Here is an 18,810-nt window from a genome sequence, read left to right as displayed (position 1 = left end):
TTGCTTGAGTGATGTGTGACATTGAATCAACGACACTATTATAACCATGGTTAAAAGATTGTATCAGCTTTCCTGTGTAATCTTAGTGTCAGTGCCTCAGCACAGACATGCACAGTACAGGACTTAGCTGCTGCCTTCCAAAAAGAGTAGCAGAAGATACAGAAAAACTGATTGTTTTTGGCAGCTCACACATTTTTACAGACTGAAAACTAAGTATAGAAATGTGATAGTATGACTTAATGCTTGGAGGTTTTTGTTGTTGAAGAATTTTATTCCCAGCTCTGCAAGAAGTGATTTGCGTAACCTTTCAGTGTGAGGTCTTGCATTCGTAATTGTGAAGAGCAGAGAGTAATATTGCACACTAGAAAGTGAGACTTCAGATTATTTTTCTGGCTGACTGGGCAGGACCTTTCTAGGCTAAAAGTGTTTGGTGAGAGGAAGCAGCAACAGCTGTTTTGCCTGTGGAGTCAGTTCTACATGTTGGTGGAGTACAACTGAGGAGACAACTGAAATTGAAGGCAGCATTAAATGGACAGCTAGGGCTTGCCATGAGATAATTCTTGTTCCCACATGTATATGTAACACATCTGGAAATATCTTTAAAGAATGGGAAAAAAATAAACTTTAGTCAATGATAACGGACATCTACTAAATGCTTTAATTTTGTGTACAGTCTTGCTTTGTTCTTGGCCTCACATTTTTCTTGTATTATACCCATTGCCTCTGAGCTCGCTTCCCTTTTTTCATTTTATGGATTTTTTCTTATTGACATTTTCTGAGGAAAAACCAATTGCCCATCCTCAGCTTTCTGTTCTGATAACTCCATCCTTCTGAAAGACCCCTAGCCAAACCATATGCCACACTGTTCAAAATTGTCCCTTTACTGCAAAACAAAGTATGTCCGTGTCTCTCTTGTACTGAGGAGCCCAGCACTGGACACAGCGCTCCAAATATGTCTCCTCAGCTCTGAGTAGAAGGGAAGGGTCACCTCCCTCAATGTGCTGGCAGTGCTCTGCCTAAAGCAGACCAGGAGATGCTGTTGGCCTTTGCAGCAAGGACGCATTGCTGGCTCGTGTTCAAGTTGTTGTCCACCAGGATCCTTGCATCTCTTTTGGAAAAGCTGCTTTCCAGATGGTCAGTCCCAAATGTGTGCATGGGGTTGTTCCCCCTCAGGTGCAGGACTGTGAGGTTCCCTTTACTGAACTTCATGAGATTCCTGTTTGTCCATTGCTCCACCCTGTCCAGGTCCCTCTGAATGGCAACACAAGCATCTGGTGTATCAACCAGCTCTCCCAGTTTTTTGCTTTTGTTGTTGATGTGCTTTTGCAGGTTGAGAACTGCAGGTCCTACTGGGTATTAAATGAATAACAGTAACAGCACACACACACATGTGGGAGGGGGATGTGGACTATGTCCAGTGAACTTCTGAAGGATGTAGGAAATGAAGCATCGCTATGCTGCGCTAGCCTAGTTGTTCCTAATAGTACCTCCTTCTATCACGGTTAGACTAGATTAAGAATATTGCAGACCACATATCAGCAGAGCTTGCTAAGTATATGTACTTTTAAGTATCGAAGGAACTCGCTACTGCTTAGTGTTAATTTTTCTATCACTTGGCCTTTCAATATTGGTTTAAATACTTACTAAAATGTGATAATGTGAAATTTACATTTTGTGTAGAACTTCAATGAAATTATCTTAAAGATAAGCTAAATAAGCATTATGTCTTGTTTGGCCTTAAATGATGCTATGTATTTTCAAAATCGGAGCTGGAAGAGGTGGTTTAATTTAGCTTTTAGTTCAAGAGGCTGCAGGGTCAACACGAATTAATTTGTTTCAAGTTCCAAACCTGTAGTAGAAATAAAGCTTATGCTTATACAAATATGTAATCCAAAGCAAACAAAAACCCCTGAGTGATGAAGAACACATCACACCATTTGGTAAATTTGTTACAGGGTTAGTTCCTGATGACTATTTTTCTAGTTCTGCAGGATTTAGAATTTACACTTTCTAAATATTATTTTCACTTTGCAGATGGGATAGCTGAGCAGGAAGGATTTAAGTGGTGTGCCCAAGGCCATGTGTGGGGTTGGATGAAGCAGTAAAGGGCTAGAATTTATCTGCCTGGCTGTGAGATCCTCGTTTCTCTCACACCTTGTTGATCAAAGCTTTTGGAGCTCTGCCTTGGTGTGCAATGTGCTGCCTTCTAACAGAATTGTCGTTTCTTGCTGATGCAGGCCTTTTCCTAGCTGTCAAACACTGTTGTTGGGCAAGAATATTGAGGGGACAAATCTTGTCTCTCAACTGAATATGAAAAACTTGAGTTTTACGTCTTGTTTTATGGTGCTGTGCAATGGCATGGCACACCACACCACACCATCGTGTATTATAGCTTCTTGCCTGCACAGGCAGTGCATTTGGAGTTCTCAAATTTCCTTTGGGCCTTAATGGGATGGAGAAGTGTACTGCTTTATCAATTTTCAACTCGCAAGAAAAGATATAACAGGGAGCACTGAGGGAGAAAGCAAAGTAATTTTAAATGGAAAATGAAGTTATGGTGTACAGGCATTACTGATTTAGTAGAAGAAGCTATTGTTTGAATATATGTTGCACTTGGATGGGACAAGGTCACTTGGTGAACAAGGAAAGGATTTTGAATCGGAGTCCGTCAAATACCAGTTATCTTTTATTTTGCATATCTTCTAGGCAATGGAATTAATAACGATGTAACTCTTATTACTAAACTTAGTAGTTGGGGGTTTTTTGTTTGGTTTTTTTTGTTTGTTTTAAGTTTCAGTTTCAGCTTTGTAACATGTATGTTTATATGTAGTATAACATAGTTTATAATAAAGTTAGTTGAACTTGATTTGGTTGTTGCTACCAGATAGTTGCTTGGCACAAGTCTGTCAGGTTTCAGGGTTCATGTCAATCTTTTAATTTGTTTGTCTGTTGTTTGGCTAAAATGGGTAGATTGCTTCAGCACCAGAGGGGCAAATAAACAATCTAAAGGCTGCAAAAAACATAGATAGCTATATGTTAATAGAAACTACAGAAAATATTGATGGAATGCATGTATCATTTATTGTAAAATTGTAGAGCCTTTCTTAAAGCTAAGCTGATTATGAGATACTTATTGAAGAAAAATTATAAAACTGACAACTTAATAGAAAAGGCTTTTTTTTTTTAGGAAGCAGTTTTATATAATGGTCATTATGTCTGCCCTTGTTATTCTGCATGGTTAAAAAAATAGAAGAAAAAAAGAAACATTTACTTGTTTTCCCATTGTATGTTTCAACTGAATAGTCTCTTCTGCTGCCTGCTTTATGTTCTTCTATAGGTAATTTTTAACTATGCCAGCATAAATTTATGTCATCTTAAAATATAGATGTCCAGGTTTAAAAAGCTGCGAACATGCGAAGGTCATTAAAATTGGGATTGAATGAAAACATCAGATTTTTTTAAACTCCTAAAATAGAAGCAGTTGACCACAAGTTAAAGGACTCGTTCAGCTATATTGTGTTTGTTATCATTTAAATAACCCAAAATGTCAAAGTACAAAGTGTTCCTCTCCCCGCTCTTCTCTTCCCCAGGAGAAAGGTGACAAAATGGGAATCTGTCTCAAGCTTTCAGGATTTTTTTATCAATGCCTTAATTCTCAGGCTGAATAGGACAGAAAGGAGGAGAGTTCAATTTTCTTGTTTGTAAGAACATCATCTTTAAGAAACAGGTGCTTCTTTTATTAAAACCAGAAAAAATGTGAAGGTTCACATTTGTGTAGTCCATAAGGATCAATGATTTTTCCACAGTTGTCAAACTTAATTGCATGACTAAATTGAGAACTCTGTTCCAAGCACATAAAGCTTTTCATTAGTCACTATAGTGACATTTTATTTCCAAACCAAGCCTAAGCAGCATGGATGATAATTTAAGACTGAATTTTGGAAGCAAGTGGTGGTGTTTCTTTGAGCTTAGAGGAATGTTACTGTTGCTGGAAGTTGCAAGGCAGTTATCCCAAGACTGTTAAAGGTTTCCTAACTTCAGCTGAGTGTCTGGGTTGAGGAAGAAAGAGCTAGCACTCAGAACATAATAGCCAGCAGAGCTGTACTGGATGCATGTGAGGGATATAGATGACTTGGATTGTGTAATGGGGAGGCATTATTCCATGCAATATAAGATCCACTTCTGGTCAGTCCCACAAAATGGGCAGGATTGTGCCTTTTCTTTTTGGGCTTCTGCCTCCCAAGCTGTTCATTTTCCAGCTCATCAGCATGGACAGTTCTTGTATTTTAGCACTCTTCAGCCTAACCCTTGTTAAGTGCCTTTATTAACACAAGACAGTAGAAGGGCAACTTTGTCATCTTCTAGATGGTCCAGTCTGGGCCTAACCACATACAGATGGAGTTTTTTCCAGTGCTGTTTTGCAGTTTCCTGTTTAGCACAGGGACTTCGAGAAACTACCACAGGACCTTGCAGTTCCCTATGTGTCAGGTTGTCTGCCATTACCACTGTGTCAAGGCTGTGAGTCCAGCTTCCTTGGTTCTTCAGTTGCTTCTGAATGAAACAGAGCTCCCCTCTTCTCCTTCTGGCTCTTTATAGCCTTCACTCCATACTTTCTTTTAGGCCAGGATTTTTCTTTTTGAGTAAGTTATCTCTGAGCAAGTATACTTTTCCTTACATGTGAAAGCACTTCCCTAGAGCAGTTGTATACTGCTGGTTACTATATCCAGGCATGCATAGCACAACAGTTGTGAAGAGTGATAACTAGGTTAAAAAAGAAAATTAAAAAAAGAAATTCCATGTAACAGTTGTACAGGATGCCTTAAACATCTGTAGAAAATATCTCACGTGAAACACACATCAAGTTTCTTGAACTTCTTTTGAAAGCTCTTATGAAAAGTAAGGTTGATGCCCAGTATCCTGCTAGAATTAGATAACCTGAAGATCCAAGATGGACAGGTTTCCTTTGAGGTCTAGTTAGCATACACAAGAGTGTGTGTGTGAGTGCACGTGTGCTTGTGTGTGTACAAAAAAAATATACTTTCTAAACAAAGGGAAGGTATTACAAAAATGTGTACATCTAATTGTCATGGCAGGAGGAAAAAATATTTGCAGAAGCTTAATCAAACCCTTTCTTCTTCTATTTTAGGATTTCATTGAATATTCTTCTTATGTTATACCTAAATATTAGTATTTTGTGACCACCAGAGCACATGTTGTTCTGATTGTAGTGATCCTGTCCGTTTCAGAGGTCTGAACGTTCCCTTTTTTAATTCCTGTAGGAAATCAACTCAAAACTTAATTCAGTCTGATGCTATGTTTGTTTATAATAAATTCTTACAAGTACCTGAAATGGTTGCTTGATGTTGTTGAATGGGCATGTCATTCCCCTGTTAAGAGTAATCGCATCCTGTAAAACATAGTGTCTCTAATGCAGAAACATTGTTATGGAAACAAGTTATGGAAATAGCACAAATAGCATATCAATGTAACATTTTTGTTCTTGAAGAACTCAGAGTGCTTGTGTCTTATAGTGAAACTGGAGAGCTTTCACACCAAACTGTTGTACTGGCCGTGGAAAATGACCCCCTTAAAACTGTTAATGCTAGAGTGGTAACTTTCATTTCAAACAAACTTCTCTTTTGTGAACATTAGCTTTGCAACAAGGTGGCTTTTTAATGATACAGCAGAAAAAATGGCCAGTGAGATGGTAGTATATAGGAAAAATGTAAATTTGGTGATGAGGTACTGTAAGTAAAACTGTTGGTAGCATGAAGTAGTAAGTACCGGAAGAACTAGTTGGATGCATCCGTGAGTCTAATTGGAACTGTAATAACCACAGGCCAGAAAGTCTGTTCATGCTGTACAGTTATGGTTTTGGTAAATAAATACTGATGGTCATATAGTAGGATTGAAAACAATACGTGTTGTATTGTTTTGCTTACACTGGTGCAGTTTTATGTAGATACTGTGGTGCTAGTCACGTTAGCTCTTTCTGGCTTGATTTTCCTGCTGTCTTGTGCAAAGCTACTAGAGCACAGAAAAAACTGCTCATTGAGAAGAAATTAAGTATTTAAATAAGAGATTTAAAATATCCCAAGCGTACAAAACATGCAGTTAAGTCCTTGGTATTCACTACCATTCCTCAACTGCAGTGCTCTATGCAGCTATTTATATTACCCCAAGATCTGTAAAAGGGGAGAATGAAACACATCATTTTAGTTTTTCCAGAACTTGCATTTTCTGGAAGAATGGAATGGCAGTTCTGTGTTTTATTACATCAGAGACTAGTGCATCTGTCACATTGTGCCATTATTTAGTGGTAAATTTAGTGGTAAAGTCATCTCTGCTGTCATTAGTCAACTCCTTGATTAGTCTTTTGGATAGAGAGATTTTTACTAGTGGGTGTAGTGGTACCACAGATACAGTCTAGTTTATTGTTTAAATTTACAACTTTGGAGAGTTGCACAGCTTATGACTACTCTTCTGTAAAATTCAGTCACATAAAACTGTGAGCCAGTTTGTCTAATCTGAATAGGTGTAGTTCCATTAAAGGGAATGTTATCACGAATATTATCTTTTACTGTTTTTGTTGTGCCTAAATCAAAACTTGTATGATTTTTAGGTGCAGATCTTTTGTCTTGATTTGAAACTAGGAAAGACTGTTTCTCATGAAACTCAACTTTTGTCTTGCAAGTTTAGTCTATTGTGTGACCAGAAAATAGATTCCTTAAATCTGGATAATCGCATTGTCTGATTGCTTATGTTTATATGTTTATCTTTGTTATTTAAATTTTCTCAGATAGAGTTCTGCTTGTGTTGTTACATTAGAGTTACTGTAAACAAATATGGGAGGTAATGCAAAATAGTTTGTGTAATTAAAAAAAAAAAGAGTATAGTTGCCTAAACAGAATTGTAAAACCTGAATGCAAGAATATAATTAAGCTGTCCTGGGGACATCCATTCTAAATTTCATGTGGTTTAATAGTGATGATACTTCAAAATTGACCATTTTTGTTTACAGTGGGTTTTTTATTCAATATATGACTACTTTGGAATCACAACTAACAGGTTTTTTTCTCTTTTTTGCAGACTGGACTTTGTCATTCTTTTCATGAAAGAGGTTTCCAAGTAATTGTCTTACAATAACTTTGAGAAGAAGTTCTATGTAGCTCTTACTTTCAAGAGTGCTGCAAAAATGATTACTTCAGATTTGCCAGTACTACAGTGAGTATGTTTCTCTATATATTTGAAATCTTCAGTGTTAAAAAGGTAGACGTAAACAGAGAGGTGATTGCGAGGATAAAGCACAAGCTTGAGAGAAGTGTAGATTAGTGTGACTGTTCCAGGCCTCCTGTGTTGTCCTATGCTGAAAAACTGTATAGAAAATGAAACACTTAAATCTAAAATATTTCTTGATATGTATGGAGATTTAACTTTGCAGTGAAAAGCAAAACAAGATCTTCGCTACTTTTATGCTTCTGAGTATTGTGGGATTTCAGAAATGTGAATGGGTTTTAGTCACAATTGACCATATTTGTGTATTCCAGTTGCGTACTCTTTCTTACAACGAGCTGTATTTATTGTGCAAAAAGCCTTTGGCCTCTGCAGCTGAAGAGAGCAAGTGGCGTTAGCATGTTTGATCTCATTGAGAAATATGAGTGACTTAAATGGGAACATCACTGTATCTGCATAAAGTGAACTATTGGGAAGAATAGAATGGAAGTCTGAGAGGAGCTAGAGAGTAAATCAAGTAGAATTAAGAAAGGAATTTTAGAAACAGGAACAAAACAGAGCTTTATTTGATGTGTTGGGTTGACCTTGGCTGGCTGCCAGATGCCCACCAGCCGCTCTCTCACTCCCCTCCTCAACAGGACAGGGGGAGAAAATAAGATGAAAAACCTCGTGGGGAAGATAAAGACAGGGAGGTCACTTACCAATTACCCTCAGGGGCAAAACAGACTCGACCTGGGGAAAATTAATTTATAGCCAGTTGAATAGGATTTGGCTGATGGTGAGAAACAGAGACAAAAACTAAAACATGTTCCCTCTCCCCCCCCGCCCTTTTCCCCGGTTCAACTTCACCCCTTCATTCCCGACTCCTCCACTCACACCCACAGCATGGGGTGCTCCGAGGGTGGCAGCGTGGATACCTGCTCCAGCGTGGGCTACCCGGGGGCTGTGCGGCAGTCTTTGCCGGGTCGCTGGCAGCACCTTCTCCCTCCTGCCGCTGCTCGCAGGGCTGGTCCCTCGCCTCTCCCGGCATCCGGCCCTTTCTTCAGTAGCTCTCACAGGGGCACCGCCGGCTCCTCTCACTGGCCCAGCTGTGCCCTGCCCAGGCGCTGTTGGAGCCGGCCAGGACCGGCTGTGTCCGGCCCGGGGCAGCCCCTGGCCTCTCCTCACAGAGCCCACCCTGCCGCCGCCCAGCTGCCTCCACCTTGTTACGTAGACCAGATACCTTTGGTAATTATCTAATGTTAAGTGTTTTGCTAGGAATGAACATCTGAAAATAAGAATTATCACAGGGTGTAGAAGAGCCTCAGTTAATCAAGGTTGAGTGGTGTTCCAAAACTAAGATTTCAGCTGTCTTTATTTAAGAAACTGAATGCTTGGACAATTGTAAAGTTATTTGTCTGACCTTAATAATAACATGCTCTGCATTGCAATTTTTTCTTATATTTTTAAAACCTCTTTCAAAAAAAGTTAATTTCTGCTGTGGGTAAGCACATGGCTAAAGATGGGGGTGATCCTGATGGGTAGCGCTGAGGGGTGAGCGTCAGCCCTGGTTAGCTTTGGGGGTAGCTGTGGAAAAAATTTTTCTGAGTTCATATTTTCCTGGATGTGCCACATTCACAAAGTGAGAGCGTGCTTGTGAAAATGTGCCAAGGACAAAAAAGTGGGAGATTCTGTCACGGCAATGGTAGGAAAGGGATATTCCCGTTCCCAATTCAAGAAGCTAGATGGCTTTAAGAAGTGAATGAAATATCATAGAGATTAAGGATAAAAAGTGCATATTAATAGTTTTGGTAACTCTGCACACCAGCTGAAAAATGTGAGGGATGTTAAAGATGTCAGCATATTCTTTAATCAGAAGATGATTGTGAGCTACCAACATTATGCAACATTAAAAAATGAAAGAAAACATGTATGTTGTTTTTTCCGGTAGAGCTGGGAATCATTTAATGCCACTGTGTGAAGTGTTGGTGAGATGTCATCATCAGTAATATATATATATATATAGTTTTTGTTGCTTGTAAACAAGATCTTTCTTTTTACAAAAAAATCAGCAGGATTTGCCCATAAAGGTTTTGAGACTCTCCTGAGGGCTCAGAATATTGTCTAGTGTGGATGAGGCATCAAAGAAAGTGATAACCGCTAATTCAGTGTAGGTCCCAACCAGACTTTCATCAGAAAGGAGTCTGGCTAAGGGTGAGAAAACCTGAAGCCATCTTTGGTTTAGGGGTATTAGCTTCACACATTTAGATTTGGGAAGCCACAATCCGGTTCTGCACAGAGAAAGCCAAGATTTTCTTTCTAGCTCTTAAATAAGCAGCTTTGAAGGATTATTATAATCTACCACTCCTATGCCTTATTTCTACTTTTTCATAACATTTTCTAATCTTTTCAGCTACCCCCTTTAAACAAAGGGTCCTAAAGTCAATTTGATATATTAATGTATTTTGCTTAGGACCATATCAAATATTCCCTCCCAAATTCTTCTCTATTGAGGGAACATGAAAGGAGAAATCTTTAATCTTTCTGGATTCATAGAAGTGGCTTCAGAATGCAGTGAAGACAGGATTTCACTTATTGGTGTTTCAGATGTAGGAAAAAAAACCTCTGGTGTAGTTGACCTGGGTGACTGACTGTAACGAGTCTTCTCTCAATGGGATGACTCATATTTGCTGTGAGGCATGTTCCTCTTTAGATTTTGAAGATCAGCCATGAAAGCTGATTCATCCATGATTCATGAGCCTGTGCATTTAGCCATTTTTCTTCATGAATGCTTTTTTTCACAAGGCTGAGCCTGGTGGTAGCAGTTACTGAATTTATCTTTGCAGAACCTTGAGCCACCTCAGCAACACTGATAAAAGCTTATAGAAACATTTTTATTTACAAAAATTGATACATGAACATAGGTTTTTGGTGTGATGTGTTTTTAAGGGGTGATGGTGGTATAAGCTCTATAGCTAGGGCTTTATGTAATAGTAGAAGGAAGGTAAATTTTTTTTAATTTATTTTGTAGAGATGTGAAAATTACTGTGTCTATGGAAATATGTTCTTCAGAAGCATCACATGGTAAATAGTGATCTGTTAATTCTTCATCACTATGTAGTTAGTTTCAATGGGTAGTTGTTATAACTTTGGAATAATACCCGGAGTTTTTAGGAGGGATCCTGGAGTTACTGCCAGTTTTCTAGGATGCTTTAGCCACCACAGAAACTAGAAAGAAAAGTAGAGTAAATTTGGGCCCCTAAAAGGGGTTATCACTTGTCTGCTTTACTCTGCCCACCCCAATCTTGTAGGTCTCCCACACTGCCAAATTCTCTTAGGTCTCTCTAATGTCAAAGTTGTCTTAGAGAAGAAAGGTTTAGCCTTAGGCACTGCCACCTCTCCTCTTCTTAGATGAGGCAGGTTTCCTTAGGCCCAGATTATTTTCCCTCCCAACAGCTTCAAGAAAGATAAGCTGTAACTAAGCCTAAGTTTTCCCCTCAGGTGACTAGTCACACACATAAAATAGGGATAGGATAATTCTGGTCTGTTAAGATGTGGATGACTGCCACCAGATAAATTACTTCCTAGCAGTTCTGCAAGATGCGTAGGGAATGAGGGAGATGGATGCTTGCCAGATGCTCTTCTCAATGAGTGTTAAAAACCTGACAGAACTGCAGGCAGTTAAGAGATGCTTTACTCCTCCTCTGAGTTCAGAAATAAGAAGAAAAGGGGCATGTGTGTGTGTACGCAGAGCAGCTGTAAGAATTTGACAGAAGCAAGAAGCACTACCTCCCAAACTGGCCGCAGTGGAAGGGCCTTTTTGTGCAGGAGTTGCAGGATTCAGACAGAATTCCCTGCTGCTTGAAATGATGTTTATTTTAATGTTAAATCAGCCAAGGACTGTAGGTTGTCCTTGATCCTGTCTCCCTACTCCAAATAACGTAAGGATTGAAGGGAACTTCCTTTCTGATGTTTTCCCCTTACATACTTATATTCTTTGCTGGAAACAAATCTCCTCTCTGCCTCACATATTGTTAGGATGAGATTAATCTTATCTAATTTTAAATATTTATATTTGAGCTGCTTGTCTATATCACCTTTCCATAAATGGAGAGAAAATAAAATTTATAAAACATAAAGCTGTCTGACCAATTTTGGACACTGACCTTAGCATGAGGTATGTTGCACCTTAAGATTTTCTGTTTTCTGCATTGTATATGTCTCAAATTTAGATTAGATGACTCTCACCCTTAGTACTGATTTATTGAGCCTTTCCCAAAAGGCTTCCAGCAAACCAGAGAAGTTTTACCAGAAAAATATTAGAGAAGTGTGGTTATCAGGTTTAAGTCAACAGTCTGTTTAAGACAAAGAGGAGAAGGTGGTTAATAATTAACCTATTCCTTCCATATGCAGTGTTCCGAAGCAATTGAAGTTTCCAGAACTAAATACACAAATCTCAATAGGTTTTGCTAGACCCAGACAGAGGCTGTAGCAAAGTCAAATTCTCTGTGGACTAGATGCATGCAAAATAGTAGTACGGTTTGTTTATATAGCTCTAGTGTTTCAAGGGAAGTGTTTGAGCCATTTGCCTAGGAGGACTGCTGAATCTGGTTTTAATAGAGAAAAATCTTTATCCTGATGATATTAGGGGTGCGGTTTTGTATGCTAGCAAAGCTACAGTGTTTCCCCAGGAATGGGGGTATTGCTTAGACCACACCATGCTCAAAATTTTTCCAGTAAGGATCTGTGTAGACCAGAGAGAAGCTTATTTTTTCTACAGAGAGCAAGAAAGGATGGCTTTAATTTCTCTACAGCAATAGAAAACAGCAGATATTTTTATGGAGTTCCTCACTTCTGTATTCAAAAGTTATTTAAAAAAAAATTGTCATTGTGAGGCAATACACATTTTTGTCAAATTGAGTTGCAGTGCGATGGCTGGTCTTTGAGTAAAGGCTGGATACATCCATCCACATAGGCATTGTTTTCAGCTGTATTCACTGCATTTTCACCAGTGTGGCCCTATTTTACCAAATAATTTTGAACTATGTGTGGGGTTTCTTTTATTTGGTTTTAGGCTTGTTACAGGTTTTGTTTGGGTGTTTTTGTGGGTTTTTTTGTGGTTTTTTTTATTCATAGCTTGATAATGAGTTTTTCAAATTTCTTATTTTATGAAGCAGAAAAGCTACTTCTCTTTTATCACAACAAAGCTGCATATTCAGTGTTTTTGCAGAGATACTGTTTTACAAGTGTATAATTTGGGAACTCAAATGTACTCTAATACTGTTTTTTAATCTAGGGTGCCTGGTTTTCTGGGGTGCATAGAGTATTTAGAGCTAATCCATTGAAGTTACTTTCAGAAAAGGAGATTCATGTATATCCTACTGCATTCTAGCTTTTTTAAAGGATTCTGTGGACCCCTTGGTGTTTTTGTGCTTGCAAATTGGAAAAAGTTGGAATATAATGTCTTTAATATTAGAAATTTGTCATAGTTCTGCAGAATTGTTTGGGTTAGAACAGACCTAGAACAATACAGTAATTTCACTAAAGAGAAGTATCAGAACATTCTTGATTCTGATACAATGATGTTTATATCTTTCTTTGTTACTAGATAGCTTTCTTGGTGATACAGCAAATTTGTGAGGCATTCCTGATTTATAAAACAAAATAAAAAAATAAATCCCCAGACAATGCAGAAGATCTGTGTAGATCTTGGCTTGCTGAAGCTTCTCAGTTTCTGTAAACCAGATAACTGATGCCAACCCTTTATGTTCGAGGCTGTATAAAGTAATGGAATAAGCCTGATTTTCACCTTCCCCTTGCACAAGTTTTACAGCAGTTTAGCTCCTTTCACTTCAAGGAAATGATATTGGATTTAAAGAAATCTCTGATTAGAGCTAGACTTGACCAATCTTTGAGTAATCTAGGATATTATTACGGTTGCTCTTTCATTTACAAAGATCTCATGCACTCATGGTCTCGCAAACTAAAAGTAAAGCACATCAGTAATAGGTATGGTTTTGCTTGTGGGCTCTTGGGCAAAATCAAATGCTTCAGAAGATCAATTACAGAGTTTCTCCAAGTAGCCAGGTCTGTTTTGAAGGCAGAGAAGTACCTGTGCACCTGGCTTGTGGGAGAGGGGGAGAAATTGGGGTAATATTTTTTTACCTACTTAGTATGGTCTTAAGTCTAAAACAGGAATGACTGCAAAATGATACCATGGGTTTTTCTCCTAATAGTTGTTGAGCAATGTCAAGGTTTTTTCATTGTCCCAGTGAAAACGATTTTCTAACTCCAAGCATCATAGATGTTTTCAGATCAAACTGAGTTTTCTGCTTTGTGCCTCACAGTCAGCGTTAATCCTCTCTTTCGAAGACAATGGCATTGTGCAGCTGTTAATAGTGTGACTAAAAACACAACGCAGCCCGAGTGGGAACTTGTGTAACTGTTCTAATGATGCGATAGCTGGATTGGACTCCAGTTTGCTTTCTCATGGCCTTGAAAGCAGCTTGGAAGTAGTTACTAAAAGTAAAAGAAAGTTGATACTAGCGAATACATTGTGGGATGGATGTGTTGAGAATGTGCTGTTTAATATAGCCAGTTTTTGAAGTGTAATGTGGTTTCAAAAGAAGCTGTTAATTTAAATAACTTCCAGTCTATAAAATGACATTCCAGCCCATAAAAAGGTAAGGCTTTTTGCCAGGGCTAACAATGCTTAGTTCCTTAGTATGCAGAATAAATGTGGCAAGCCTTTTAATGCTGACTTTTTTTTTTTCCCTGTCTTAGGACTAAATATTTAATCAGTCAGTGTTAGATTACTTGTTGATTTCAAATCATTTTAATTTATCTAGTGTTTTTCCCCCCCTAGGGATTCTACAAATGAAACTACTGCACATTCAGATGCTGGCAGTGAGCTTGAAGAAGCAGAAGTCAAAGGAAAAAGAAAAAGAGGCCGTCCTGGCAGGCCTCCAGTATGTGTAATTTAGTTTTGTTTTGTTATGCATCTATTTAAAATTGACTGCAAACTGTTTTTCATCTAATCATCTTGTGGTCACATAAATAGGCTTTTAATGAGCCCTATGTCAAACTTTTATGAAGACTTGTAGTATGAAATATTTATCAGATTGATATACAAACAATGTTTGGAATGTTTAAAAAGGGACATAAAAATGAGCTCATAATAGCTATTATTTTTTCTTTTGCTAGCTACTTACATGAACATTACAATTTTGTTATTATTGTCATATTGCAACATTCTTCCAGACATGAGAATCATCTCAGCCAGCACGACTGCTTTCTGTTTTGAAAGTTGTAATGGATTTTAAGTGACAAATGACATTTGAGCCATCCTTTTAGTAACTGATAATGTCTTAATGTGAATGGAAGAGTTGCAGCACGGTATTAACTAAATGCCTCAGAATATCTATTAACACATCTTAAAAATTCATGTAATTGACATACACTGTGTCTTACATATAGATTGGGAGCTTCAACCTATTCTCTAGGATAGTGCAGCATACGATATTGCTGTCTGCCGTATAAGATTTGCTGTTCTTCAGTAGTCTTTGCCCGTTGCGAGCCCATGAATGGGAACATACAGAAACGATTCTCACATAGTATTCTCAAACACATAGTATTTTAAGGAGGCTTTCTCTTTTATATTCATTTATTTTATAAAATAGCCATTTCATTGGAAAATACAGAAAAAGTTCTGTGTGTCATGTTGTCCTTCAAGGCCATCAGAGGTAGTTCTCTTGATTGTATCACTTGAAGTACACACTGGAATAAGATTTTTGGTGGGAACTTCTGTGTGTTTGTTATTAATGGTTTTGATTGTCCTCTTAGTGTTTGTCTATGAGTACACCCCCAGTATGAACGTGCTGTGTACATAAATATATATATATGGCACTAGCAGATTGAGTTTGTTTTTTTTAACACTAAGACCTTTCACCCTAAGTCTAACTCCTTAAGCATGGGCTAGTGAGGCTGTAAAAATGGACAGAACCATATGTTCCTCTCAAGCATGCTGGCCAAGCTGGAGCAAACTCCTCCATAGTATTGGTTTTCAATTTGCGTTACAGTTTCTGGACTTACTTTGGGAGCCAGCATTTTAAATCCTGGGCTTTTCTGGGCACGTTGTCTTTCTTTTTGAGAGCTTTTGAACAGCGTTTCCTATGATGGCATATATTCTTCATCAGATGGACAGATTTGCTCATAAACATGGAGCTTCTTTACAGAAAGCTTTAAAGGAGCATGTAAAGAGAACAGATCATCTGTTTACATAGCTTGTAAGCAAAGGGCAAAATCAGAAATTATCTTAAGAATATCTCATTAGTAAATCTATGAGTTTTTGCAGATCTAACGAAAAAACCCCAGAGGACTGTGCCACCTGATTGCTAACCCAGAAGGTTGTCAGAGTGTAGGAATTTAACTTAAAGCAACGCTAGTGGTATTTTGTGCCCACTGCGCATTCACTGGACAGGAGAGGTGAATGTTGCAAAAGGTGTTTCTCATCCCTCTGTTTGAGCTTGTTAGTAGCTCCTACGAGAATATTTGCTGAAGTACTCTACTGGTCCTGCTATCAAGTTTCTACAGGAGCAGTTGCTCGTTATGCTTAGAACAACTCCGTGTTGTTCTACATGATTGTAAAGTGATGAATGTACAGAGGAAGAGGCCGTTGCTTCATACATAAAATGATGGGCTGTCTGCTGACGGTTGCTGCTAAGGAGCAAGACGTTAGGCTTATCAGAGGTGATTCCATGAAAGCATCATCTTAATGCTCAATAGGGGTAAAAAAACCCAAATCCGGTCTTAAAACTCTGAGGAAGAGAACAGAGAATAAAACACTGTGTCCTTTATAAAACTGTGGTTTGACAAAATCTGGAATACTTTGCATGATTCTAGTTTCTCTTCCCCTCTTGACCTCCACCCCAGAATCTCAAGAAAGGGTATGTTAGGACTGGAAGCGGTTCAGAGAGGAGAAACAATGGTGGTCAATCATGGAATCAGGCTGGGAGGGACCTCAGGAGGTCTCATTGCAACCTCGTGCTCAGAGCAGGGTCAGCTTTGGGATCAGACCATGTTGCTCAGGGCTTTTCCAGTCTGGTCTTGAAAACCACCAAGGCTGGAGACTGCACAGCCTCTCTCAGCAACCTGTTTAATTTTATTTTGTGAAAAATTTGTCCCCTGTAGGCAATCAGAACCTCTCTTTCTTCAGTTCATGACTACTGTCAGTTGTTCTCCCACTATATGCTGTTGCAAAAAGCCTCACAGGGGAGTGTTCCTAGCCCCTTGACCATGTTGGTAGCCCTCTGCTGAACTTGTTCTAGTTTATACCTCTTTTGCATTGAGAGGGCCAAAACTGGACACAGTATTCCAGATATGGGCTAAGAAGTGCTGAGTAAAAGGGTATAATCACTTTCCTTGGTGTACTGCTATATTCCTGTTTGTACAGCCCAGGGTGCTGATGGCCTTTGCTGCTCAGGCGCATGGCTGTCTCATGCCCAGTTTGCTGTCTTCCAAGACCCCAAGGTCCTTTTCCACAGAGGTGTTCCTTGACTAGCCAGTCTCCAGCCTGTGTTGGTGAAGGGATTTATTCCTCTGCCAGGGGCAGGTCTTTGCATTTGTCCATGTTGAATTTTGAGTGTACTGTTAGCCCAGTCCTCCAGACTGTCAGTAGCAGTCTTGGCCTTGATGTCATTAAGCGGTCTCCCTGCCAATTTGGTGTCATCTGCACGCTTGACAGGAGCACACACTCTCACCACCTCCGGCTATCTGATAAAGATGGGAAACTGGGCATGTTCCAGTTAGACTTCTGTCGTACTCCCTCATTGCCAGCCTCCAGGTAGAGGATGATCCATTAACCGCTATGCTCTGAGCCCAACAGTTCAACCACTTCTCCATGCATCTAGTTATTTACCCATCCAGATCACAACTTCCCAATTTGGATACAAGAATATTGTGGGAGACTGTTGGAAACCTTGCTAAAGTCAAGATAAATGGCATCTATTGCTCTCCCGTCATCCACAAATTCAGTCATTTTGATACAGTTTTTTGGGTGACTTGACAAAATGTATATGTTTGGATACACAATCAAATCCTGCCTTCATAATTGATACTGCAGCAACAGAAAGGAATAAATAAGGTTCTTCTACAAAAAAAAGACCAAAAAGGAAAAAGCCACTCAATGTCTAATATCCTTGAGGAGAAATGCAAACAGCTTGGAAAGTCTAATCTATGCAACTAAATTTATAACATCATTTGATATTAAAAGTCATGGACTTAGTAATTGAAGTATTGACTTTGCAAACATTGTATTTCACTTTCCCTCCTCCTCCACATTGCTCACCTATCCGTGTTGCTAACCCATCCACTTTCCTCAGGTGAATTATCTGTTTCTTACAGGAGGTGCAGCTCTTGACATTTTTCCCTCACTCTTCCATCTGCTAACGTGATTTTTATTTCCTCCACAGGTACCACCTACCTTTACTCTCAGATGTGAAACAGATTAAAATATTTGGTTAAATTCAGAGCTGTTTTTCTCAACTAATACTTAGCTTTGATGTTTTTCCTTTGTTACAGACCTAAAGAAAGGCTTTTCTGCCCAAAGGCTTTTATGTTTTTTGTGGGGTTTTTTCCTGAACTAAAATATTATGGTCTAGTAAGATTTGATCTCTCCCTGCAAATGCTGATTTGCTTATGTCCTTAGGCCATCACAGCTACAGTGACACATCTGCCATAAACATATTGACCTCTTTTGGAAAGAGTTTACTCTTCTGTGCTGTTTTGTCTAGCTGCATGGTTCTATTACAGAGCTGCACACAGTGTACTCCATCAAATACATGTATGTATTTTAAATAGGTTTCTGCTGTAGTGTTATAGAATGGACTTGACCTTTTGTCAGAAAGATAAACTACTACTAGAGGATTTTCCAGACTTTTTTTCCAAAGGAAGACATTCCTCTTTGCGGGTTTGAGGCTTTTGTAAGGAGATGGTCCTCATTTGAAAATTTGCCATTTGTAGCAAATACCTCTTCAGTTCACAGAGAACCTTAACATTTTGGGGAACCTTCCCTTCCTGAAAATGCTACTTTCCAAGTTGCCCCTCCACTTCTATAAGAAACTATTCTAATGAGTACTTGACCAAGTAGATTAGACAACTTTGCAAGTCAACTTGCAAAGAGATTAAGTGCATTGGTCCTTCAGAATAACTCTCGGAATCTAACCTGATTGTCCTGAATTCACCGACCCTTGCTGTGAATTTAGCAGGAGTTGCACCATTTCCTGTTCTAGCATTGACAATGGTTGGGGCTGGCCTCCCCCTTGCCCATGTCTACTTCTAAACACTGAGTCTTGTAGACCGGATGCCTGTGGAATGACTGGCCAAGAGGTGAATCTGTCCAGTCAGTGGGATATTTGGGGGCATGTATTTATGCGATACTGTATGTGAGCATACCATCTGGATATATATTTAGTGACTTATGTGGGGTGTATTTAAGGCGTGACCTATAACAGTCCTCTTGTTGAAGTTGCTGAGTAACATTGGCCAAAAACGCCTTTTTTGTCGGCTGCATTATTGAAATATATGGATATGGATGCGCTC

General features: G+C 38.9%; 1 protein-coding gene across 2 annotated transcripts in view; it reads left to right on the top strand.

The window, feature by feature from the left end:
• Window positions 1–18,810, top strand: part of STAG1 (STAG1 cohesin complex component) — a 202,849-nt gene that overhangs the window by 36,983 nt on the left and 147,056 nt on the right. For both annotated transcript variants that reach the window (XM_072867279.1, XM_072867278.1), the window contains exons 2-3: window positions 7,090–7,224; window positions 14,078–14,180. In XM_072867279.1, coding sequence (XP_072723380.1) covers window positions 7,196–7,224; window positions 14,078–14,180 — 132 coding nt within the window. In that variant the 5' untranslated portion in view covers window positions 7,090–7,195. The remainder of the gene's footprint in view (window positions 1–7,089; window positions 7,225–14,077; window positions 14,181–18,810) is intronic.

This window comes from Ciconia boyciana, chromosome 7, assembly GCF_034638445.1.
Source record: "Ciconia boyciana chromosome 7, ASM3463844v1, whole genome shotgun sequence".
NCBI classification, from domain to species: domain Eukaryota; kingdom Metazoa; phylum Chordata; class Aves; order Ciconiiformes; family Ciconiidae; genus Ciconia; species Ciconia boyciana.
The sequence above is the reverse complement of the archived record's forward strand: the minus strand, read 5'-3'. Positions and strand labels throughout refer to the sequence as shown.